This window comes from Pristis pectinata, chromosome 2 (genome assembly GCF_009764475.1).
Source record: "Pristis pectinata isolate sPriPec2 chromosome 2, sPriPec2.1.pri, whole genome shotgun sequence".
Lineage (NCBI taxonomy): Eukaryota > Metazoa > Chordata > Chondrichthyes > Rhinopristiformes > Pristidae > Pristis > Pristis pectinata.
Window position 1 is genome coordinate 53,758,525 of NC_067406.1, and position 10,768 is coordinate 53,769,292.

The 10,768-nt window shown below is 36.8% G+C and overlaps 1 protein-coding gene across 3 annotated transcripts in view; it reads left to right on the forward strand.

Moving 5' to 3' along the window:
* The window catches only part of kif2a (kinesin family member 2a), a 95,739-nt gene extending 87,336 nt beyond the window's left edge, over positions 1–8,403 (forward strand). For all 3 annotated transcript variants that reach the window (XM_052010439.1, XM_052010437.1, XM_052010438.1), the window contains 4 exons: positions 240–387; positions 2,372–2,473; positions 2,943–3,078; positions 6,459–8,403. In XM_052010439.1, the coding sequence (XP_051866399.1) occupies positions 240–387; positions 2,372–2,473; positions 2,943–3,078; positions 6,459–6,544 (472 nt within the window). In that variant the 3' untranslated portion in view covers positions 6,545–8,403. The remainder of the gene's footprint in view (positions 1–239; positions 388–2,371; positions 2,474–2,942; positions 3,079–6,458) is intronic.
* The last annotated feature ends 2,365 nt before the right edge of the window (positions 8,404–10,768 follow it).

Consider the following 10,768-nt stretch of genomic DNA (forward strand, 5'->3'; position numbering starts at 1 on the left):
ACAAATGGAAAAGCTGGCTATTCTCTCTTTGTTAAATCAAAGCTATAGTATACATGGTACACCTTCTAAGAGTATAATATAAATTTTGTAATTTCATTGGGCCATTAGTAGAAAGTTACGACTTCTGTTGGTACAGAATGGTCATAAATTTGAAATCTGTTGAATGCAAAAATTATACTAAAAGATGAATAGTGTTAATTTTTTTTCTCCTCTACCCTCAAATCTGTTTTTGGATCTAGAGTGAAAGAGTTAGTTGTGGATCAAAATGGTCCAGGAGAAGGGCGGGTCAATATCCTTGTACCAAGTCAGCTTGATGCACTAGAAGCACAATGGGGACTTGGAAGCTCTCCTCAACGAGATGATCTGAAACTGCTTTGTGAACAAAACGTGAGTTTCATTTTTAAACACTGAAATCATTGCAGGAAAATGTTATTAATCTGAAATGTTTTCCTAATTTGACAGTTGTTCAGTGTGTACCCTGTGATATCCAGGTGATATCTGTTCACCCTTCAGCCTCTGACACACCAGAGAAAACATCCAAGTTTGTCCAACCTCTCCTGGTGAACCACTTCCACACCTCCCCTGTCATCCTATGTACACACTGACTGATAGTAGCGGTGGAAGGATCTTGACTGGAAACGTTGACTGTCCATTTTCCTCCACTGATGCTGCCTGATACGCTGAGTTCCTCCAGCAGTTTGTTTTTTGATCTAATTTAGCTGTTAGTTGACAGTGCCTTAGTTGTAAAATTGTCATCTTTTTTCAAATTCTTCTTTGACTTAACTCCTCCCTTTCTGCAACTCTCATCTGAGAAATTTTGATCTTTTGTGCACCTGATTTTTTTTTTAACCTTTCCTGTGTTGAACTCTAAGATGATTCTGCCGAAAGCTCTGGAATTCCCTCTCTAATCCTAACCCACCTCCCCCCACCCCCCCCGCAAACTTCCTTCACTTAATATGTAGTTTAAGGACTTTTGGTCATTCAATTTAATATCTCCTTAGATGGTTTGATGCTGGATCATCTTTGATGATGTGATAACTTCAGTCAGTTGAAATAGTTTATGCTGAAAAGTGAGGAAATGACACCTGAAATAAATAATGAAATAATTGAAACCGTAATAGTGAATTCATTGATTATTATTCCATGATCAAAAGGAGTTCTAGGTACCCTTTATGATATGAGATGCCTTCACCAAAACCATGCCCATCTTTTCTGTGCAGTGATACCAGCTTCTTCCTTTATTTTTATCCAACCTAAAAGCATATCTTGGTGTTTGTCACAAATTCAGAATTAATTTTGTGTTTTAAAAATGCTCGTGAGCAAGAGCAGCACTATGGCAAGGTTTGCTACTCCCAGTCAGAATTATTTTTCTCCAGTGCTACTGTGAGAAAATGTGAATCGACTCGGCCACAGTTCAATATGGTGCAGTTTGGCAGTCTGCAAGGGGAGCTGGAATTCAAAATGTAATTAAGTGTGCATTTTGAAAGATATTTCATTGCTCTTGCCTTATTTGATACAAAAATACCATCTTCCCCTCATGAAAGTTAAAGCAATAAATAGTTTGAATTCAAATGAATTCAATAACTTATATAAGTTCTCTTTGCAAATAAAATCTTCGTATTGTTAATATCCGATATACAATTTATTGAATGAAGGAAACCTTTTTGAGTATATGGAATTGAGAACTTTTATAATTAAGTTTTTCACTAAGTCTACTTTTTAATATGAAAGTACTTGGTTAACATTTAAATACAATTTCACCTTCATAATGTTGAACTATCTAACTAATTTGACTTAGCATGACCATGCCTGTATCATCCAGCCCAATGAGTTTATTCTAGCTCCACAGTAGTTAGCCAATTAGTTCCATAACTCCAGGAGTTGCACTTGCTCATGTGACCCAATTCCCACATGATATGCATATTGATTTAGTCATTCCCTGTGTACTACTCATTTTGGACAGTTGTGGGGAAATTAGTCATTGCTGTGAAATATTGTCTGCCATTGGTTATTCCCTGGGATAACTAAGTCTTGGTAGTGCTTTGCTGGATTGGAATGCCTTCCCACTACCTGATCCCACCAAGGTAAATCCCATACTTTTATCCATTGGATCCCTTTATTCAATTTCTCCCTGTATCCCTGGCACAGTGATTTCCCCTCAGGTCTGTCCTCCAGGGCTTGATCCTGATTGCCAACCTGACCCCAGTTAAGTATACTATTGCAGCACCCTGTCCCTTCTTGCCCATCCCCACCACCTGGTTTCAGTTCCCAGTGGCACATTGTCATCCATGAAACAACATGCCTGTTTGGGTGTACCATTGGTCTTTTGATTAAACTTTAATGGCTGATTCAGGTTTTTGCTTGTTTCAAGGAGGAGGAAGTTTCACCTCAGCTGTTTACTTTCCATGAGGCAGTGTCTCAGATGGTGGAAATGGAGGAGCAGGTTGTGGAAGAGCACAGGGCAATATTTCAGGTACAAATATTAATTAATTTTGTTGAATCACTCTCTATGAATTTTATAATGATGTTGAATTTCCAGAGGGATTTTCAATTTTTCTTCCAAGTGTAGTACTTTGTGTTTCACTTCCTGACCTTAACATTAGAGGATAATTATCTTGGTTCTAGAATTTCCACTCTGCTGCTAACTTCCTTGCCACTACCTCATTTTAAAATGTCCTTACTGTTTTTATTATAGATTTGCAGCATCTCCAGTATTTAGCTTTTGAAAATTCAAAGGCTTAGCTTCCAAAAGCCTTTATTTATGTAATTAAAGACAGGCGATATGATGGAGCAGCTGGATTACTTCAACTAATTTATGATTTAAATTAATTTTATTTAAATATTTATAAAACAAACCAGTGCAAAGACTTAGAAGGTCTGCCAGAAACTTTTGAGTACATCATATTAGTACTATCAACATGGGATTTTGTTTTTACCCACAGGAGTCTATTCGATGGCTGGAGGATGAAAAAGCCCTTTTGGAGATGACTGAAGAGGTGGATTATGATGTGGATGCATACTCCACACAGCTAGAGTCAATTTTAGATCAGAAGATCGAAATTCTCACTGAACTGAGGGGTAGGTTTACACGAAGTCTGGGTTCAATCAGCATATACAAATAGATATAGTCAAGTGGCAACTACCTTAAGAACTATAATCAAAAATTAAAAACAAAGTAAATTTGAATAACGTTGCAGCATTTTGATTGGAACAAGTTGTGGAGGATGGGGGTTGATGTTTTGGACTACATGGTCTCACACTACATGATAGACAATACATTATGGTGAAATAGTGGGAAATGAGACAAAAGAATAATAATGAGATTTTAAAGAAATAACCATTTACAAACATAAAAGGGATGATAAAAAACACACAAACTTGGCAGAATTAAAAAGCAGGTTGAACACATGCTGACCACTCCTCCGATGTGAAGAGATGGATTGGGCTCCATTCCAAGTACCAAACCACTCTCCTTTTTCCCATCTAAAATAACAGCACATTCATCGTACCCACCATCACAGAGAAAATTGAGGTTACATTAAAAGTCTAATGCCATTAAAATGAGTATTCAAAAAATTACAACATTTTCAAGGGAAGATTAAGCTGCTGTTGCTTGACATTTTTGATTGGATTGGATCAGATCATTTTTCTCATCTCATGCAATTCGCATGCCATCTGAAGACTCGTTATCCTTTCTTTCCTGCTCGGGATATAAGAGCATGTGTTTCCCTCCCATTAAACCTCCTTTGTTGATGTTGTTCCTTATTTTCTTAAATTCCACAGTCATAGTGCTGTCTGTTTAACTATGGTTACTTAGTGCCACACTGTCGAACATTGCTTTAATGTCAACAGCTCTCACTATTGCCCCTCCTCAGGAATTCAGTTCCTGTGGCCTTGTTTGGACCAATACTGAAATAAAATCTAGTGCCTGGCTGGTTCTGGCAGAACCCAAATTGAGCATCTGTGAGCAAGTGCTGCTTAGTAATACAGCTGATGTTTGGGTGCTGCAGGTAAAAGACTAAAAGATGTGTGATAATCAACTACAGAAATAACAGATGTCTATGTAAATAATAAGACCAGAACAAATTGGGGCTTGTGACCTAAATAAGGGTTCCTTGTTCCAAGGCATGCAGCACGTGGAACAAACTGAATGAATTACAGATCTACGTTCAACTTGGAAGCAATGAATGGTGGCCATTATGGTGGATGCATTTTGGGAAGTTTTGGGCAGGACATGCAGAGTAAATGGCAGGTCCCTGGGGAGTGTTGTCGAATAGAGACCTTGGGGTACAAATACGTAATGAAACTGGGAACACAAGTAGACAGGGTGGCGATGAAGGTATATGGCTTGCTTGCCTTCATCGGCCGAGGCATTGAGTATAGTAGTTGTGATGCCATGTTACAGTTGTATAAAACATTGGTTAGGACGCACTTGGACTATTGTGTGCAGTTCTGGTCACCACATTATAGGAAGGACATGAGTAAGCTAGAGAGGGTGCAGAATAGATTCGCAAGGATGTTGCCTGAACTGGAGGGTTTGAGTTGTCAGGAGAGATTGGATAAGCTAAATCTACTTTCCCTGGAACAAAGGCTGAGAAGTGACATGATAGAGGGATAAAATTTAGAGGCATGGATTGGGTAGATAGCCAGTATCTGTTTCCCATGTTAGGGGTGTCTAAACCTAGAGGACAAATGTTTAAGGTGAGAAGGAGGCGGTTTAAAAGGGATCTGAGAGGTAAGTTTTTCACACAAATAGTAGTTGGTATCTGGAATGAGATGCCAGATGTGGTGGAAGAGGCAGGAATAGTAACAACATTTAATGAGCATCTTGACGGGTATTTGAATGAGTAAGGCATATGGGATTAGTACTGTTAGGCATGATGGTCAGCATAGACAGTGGGTGGAAGGGCCTGTTTGCTGACAACTCTATGACTCTATGATTATGGACACATAAAATCTCAGTATTCCAGATTATAAGATCTACAGGAAAGATAGCAAAATGTTAAGAGGGGAAGGAAAGGCTTTAATGATTAAGGATGAGATCACTTCATTAATGAGAGTGGTATGGGATGTAAGCAGGCAATGGAAACCTTGTGAGTAGAGTTAAGAAATAGAAAATAATTGAACCCTGTGGTTGAAGAGTGTAGTCTGCTGCCAGCAGCAGTGTAGAGAGGATCAATAAATGCAAATATTAGACAAGTGAGTAAGAAAGGTAGTTGTATTAATGGGTAATTTTAGCTTTCACTTAAATTGGGATAAGGCTAACTCATGTCAGTGAGCACGTGAATTTCTTGAGTATTTCAAGGACAGGTATGCCGCATCAGATTTAGTAACAAACTGCAATTAGTTAACCACTAACTGTGAATGCTTATCTAATGGGAACCATACTACAATCGGTGCATTATTCAAAAATGAGAAACACAAAACACATATTAAGATTCTAGATTTGGATTTGGTCAAATTCTGTGTGATGTAACATGTATTGGTAAACAGAAGAAAAAAATTTATATTGAGTAAAACAAGGTGGTCAGTGGCAGTGTTTTCAAATAACATCTAAATGTGATATATAATTGGTTATTATCCCAAAGGAGCAAGAGATGGATTACTAAAAAGGGTGGGATTAAGTAATCAACAAAAAGAGTAAGAACAGTCTGTTATGTCAGCTTTGCCATTAAGATAGAACCTGGTTGATCCTGTGCCTCAAATCTACTCTCCTGCCTGATCCCCAAGTTCTCCACTTTGCCCAAATAGACTTGTGGAGAATATCAACTTTTTATACTGCTGTCTAAGATGGAGAACTGAGGATTTACAGCACTTCTTATGAAGAAGTTTTTTTTATATCAGTCTTAAATTACCAGTCCCTAATCCTCAGCAATTCTCCCCCCACCCTCTGCCCCTATTTCTAGATTCTCCAGCTGGTGGCAGCAGCTTCTGAGCAATGCTACCATTGTTTACAAAAACTGGTCAACTCAGTCGATTGGCTGAATGACCTACTACTCGTGTGCTACCAGAAAGGAACTTGCATTTATATAATGTCTATCTTCACCACGGGATGTCTCAAAACACTTCAACACTTGTGGCAATTTTTAAGTCTCTGCTTAATGTCGGTAAAATGTAATAGAGAATTTCTACCAAGTTCAGTTAATAGAAATGGGACTGATTACTTAAATTATGTTTTTAATCCTGCATTTTCTATTATTGTTGCTGTTTAGAATTTTAAAGCTACATGTATAACATAAGCACAAATTGCTCCATATTATTCATTAATTTCACTGTTTTACGAATGTAGGTTTTGTTTCTTGTGTGCACCTTACCCAATACAGTGGGGAAAAATATTCAATTTTGCTGATGGTAATAAACTAAATTGGCTTAATTTTCCACTGACTTCCACCATGACCAATAATGCGATTTATTTTATTTTATCGGCACATGGCTAACTTGTATTTTCTGTTTTACAGATAAAGTAAAAGCTTTCCGTACAACTCTTCAGGAGGAAGAACAGGCTAGTAAGCAGATCAATCCCAAGCGGCCAAGAGCTATTTAAATTTCAGACAGATTGAGGATTTACTGGTTCACAAAATCCTCATTACAGAAACTTCCCTACTAATTTTGAGCTGTGGTCACCAGAAGCCAATCACTGGAATGCTAAGAACTTTTGGAACTACATCAATTGAAACTTTCTATCATTTTACTTGAATATTTGTTTCCTGAACACACTCCCATGGTATTACTACTAAACAAATGCTTCTAATCCAACAGCACAAGTTCACAGGGTTAGGACATTTATGAAGTACTTTGAAAACTTTTTGGCTTTAGCAAGAAGCTTTGGTCAGAAAATCTTTGCCAACTTTTTTTTAATGTGTCATAACAACTGTGGAAATTCTGCATTTAGACACTCAGTATTTTTTATTTTTTAAATTGATGTGGTTACATTTTGTTACCATAGCTGGCTGTGCAGTTTAAGTGTGTTTGCATGCATGCACAAACCATTTGTGGTGTGAAGTAATTTCCCATTAGACCAGACTGAGCTTGTCCTGTTTTTTTCCTGTGCCTTCTTAGAGGCTGAAGTCCCCAAATCAACAGATGATCTAACAATAGGCACCTCTGTTACTTTAATAAAAACATTTTTTTGTTTTCTGTGTAAATTAATTTATTGTACTCTGTATTTTTCTGTTTTGTGTTTTTGAGCCATCTTTTGTCACATACATTCTATTATTTCACAAGTGCCATATCATCAATGTATTTAAAATGGCAGTTGGTCCCGCAATGTATAATGGTACACAAATATAGATTGACATTCCATTTACTTACTTTACTGATGAAGTCTTTAAGTGTAGCTTTTTTACAGTGTTCACATTTTTTAAAATTGCAGTAATGTGCTTCACAGCATCTTATTTTAACAACAATAAGGAACAAGAATATTGAAAATATAGTAAAAGGAACCATTGGGAGCAATTGTACTTCAAACATCAGTACGTGCACCAGATAGTTGTATCTAAAGTAAATAGGATTCAATTACAAAGTTTCCTTATTACTTTCAAGATTTCAATGTGAGCTTTTACTATTTTTCCTATGTAAAGGGGTTAATAAAATACAGATATAAATGGTAGTGATAAATGTATTTAAAAAAAACATTTGGTTTGGAGCAGTGATGAAAGGGCAAAGCTTGTGAATTAGTGAATGGAACAATATACTGTGATGTCTCACTGTTCAGATGAGTACAGAAGACTAGAGATGGTTTTAGGCTGATTTACATTCAAGTTTTTATGAAATCATTTAAGTACTAAATTTTCTCAAAGGTTCATTTAAATAGTTACAACATCCATCATTGCTGTAGTATGAACTGAAGATTAAGATCATATCTTACTTATCCACTAGAAATACAGACATTTAAGTCCATTCATTTTGAGAGTTTATTTCTTGCAGATATCAGTAGAATGTTGCTGAATGTGAAAATTTTTAATGCAGCATCCTTCCACTAAATGTAAGATGTGTATTTAATGTCTTGTCTGGAACTGCACCTAATTCATACCACATTGTGGTTTGATTTAGAACTAGAATGACTCTGTTTGGAAGGTTTTGATAGAATATTGTTGTAATTATAAACTAACTGGAACTTGTGGACACTCAAAGAAGTACATTAACGTTAGTTTTTAATCTTCCCTCAAGTAATAACCGATTAATCAACATGAATTGAAAACCCTGTTCTTGGCATTTCACTTCATCCCAATGTGATATCATCCTGATTTTTATTCAAAAAAATTGTTAGAAAATCTTTTGGAATAGTGAGGGCTTGTGCATCAGATTTACGTTTAAGTACATTTTGTGATGTTTTGCTCTTAATAAGTTTCTAAATAGCCTTTTGTAAAATGCCAAGCAAAATTAAAGGAAGCTAAAAATGGATGCATGGGTTTCATAGTAGTTTTGGTATGTATAGATTGTGTAACATTTGGTGCCTTTTAACTTTTGTAGCAATAGTGCAATGAATTAGTTGTTTTGTTTTGCTTATTTTTCATATTGTAACTTCCTATACTTTTGGTTTAAATACCATTAGTTGCTATGTAGGATTGGGAAAGCAGATGTGTCTGTTTGTCATTCATGCCTCTTCACCTTTTATGTAACTTGTATATTCCTTAGCTGCCACTATTCCTTCTGGAGACAAACTGTTTATTTAGATTTTGTGGCTTCAAGTGAAAATTGTCATAGGTAGGTACCTAAATTTTAATCAGAAAAATATCCAGTAGTTCAAAAAAATGCAGTAATTCTGTCTGGAAGAATAGTTCATTAGAGAACTTCAACACAGCTATACAGAGCAACAAAATCAAAATGCTGGAAATAGTCTGTAGGTCAGACAGCATCTATGGAAAGAGAAACAGTTAACATTTCAGATCAAAGGGAATTCATCAGAACTGGGGAAAGAGCAAAAAAATGTCAGTTTTACATTGCAGAGGAGTTAAAGGAGAGATGGATGAGGCAAAAGGGAACGAACATCTGTGATGAGCTGTTGATGAAGCTAACTGGTTGATAAGACAACGTGCAATTAAACAGGGAAAATTGTAGGAAATACTCAGGTCAGACCATGGAGAGAAAATCTCAGTTAATATTGCAGATGGTTGACTTGCATCAAAAATGGTAAATTCTGAAAGCAGGTTATTTTTAAGTATTTTAAATGCTCTCTTCCAATTCTATCCCATTTCAACAATTACAAAAGTATACATCATTGACAATTTCTAAGCATAGCGAGTTCTTAGTTTAAAAAAAAATGGTTTGAATTTGGGATTAACCATTTGGCTTGGTGCACATACAATTGCACTTGTCATGAAGGAGAAAAATAATTTGAGGGTATGAGAAGAGTAAATGAATACTACTTTTGCATGTGAACTGGCTCAGCTAAACCTATCATTTCCAATGCTTAATACCACCATGTTGATTATGTTAATACTTCAAGAATTGTACATTGTGGAATCAAAAGAAACTTGCAATACAAGAGGCCATCTGGCATAGTGTATCCATGCTGGCTGAAAGAGCCAGAAAGCTTAATTGTACTTAATTCTTCAGCTGTAGCCTTGTGGTTTACAGCACAGCCAGGCATAGGCCATCTCCAGATAACAAACAGGTTCGTTTTCACAGATGCCCACAGGTTGATTTTGTCCACAAATCGGAAAATATACTCTACTGGATTACTCTAGATGGTAACCAAACTTCTGTAGTATTGTAATGAATAGCATCAAAAACAAACAAGATTGATAAGAAAACAATTACTAAAAGTGGAGAGAGAGGGAACTAATTCTGCCATTTGTAGGCATTATGCATGTTGGACTTTTGAATTTATTATGGGAACCCACATCCACCACTTCAGCTGGCAGCTCATCCCACACTCGCACCACCCTGAGTGAAGTAGTTCCCCCTCAGATTCCCCTTTAATATTTTACCTTTCACCCTAAACCTATGACCTCTTGTTCTCATCTCATCCAACCTGAGGGGGAAAAGCCTGCATACATTCACCCTATCTATACCCCTCAATTTTGTAAACCTATAAGATCTCCCCTTATTCTCCTGCACTCCAGGGAATGAAGTCCTAACCTATTCAACCTATCCCTGTAACTCAGGTCAAGTCCTGGCAACATCTGTGTAAATTTTCTCTGCACTCTTTCAAGCTTATTGCTTGCTTTCCTGTAGGTAGACCACCAGAACTGCACACAGTACTCAAAATTTGGCCTCACCAATATACAACTTCAACATAATATCCCAGCTCCTGTACTCAATGCCCAGATTAATGAAGGCCAATGTGCCAAAGGCTCTTCTTACTACCCACTGCTCTGTCATTTGTCAAATTGTATTCCTGCCTGTTAAGGACAACCTTAACTCTTACTATTAACCTTCCATAACTATGGTAAATGCACTGACCGTTACTTCTAAATGCTCTCCTGCTGCACTTTTGAGTTGCCCAGCTTTACTCCTTAAGCCAACTCCAGAACTGCATACTTGCAATATAACTTTTTTCAACTTGGAAAAAATTGCTTTGACTTTTTGTCATATCTTAGAGGAGTCAGCCCCCATTTGTCTTCAAATGTTAATGTTTACCTTCATTTTTTTTTCTTTAATCTTCCTGGTGATGAATATGGGATCTGTACTGCTGGGCAGTGCTGCTTCTCTTCCTTTAGTTCCACATTCAATCCTTATGACCCCTTTTTAAGAGTTTTAATATATTCAATCATTTCATTATTGGAAAACAGTGTGAATTCTCTTTCCTCTAAGATCACATCCA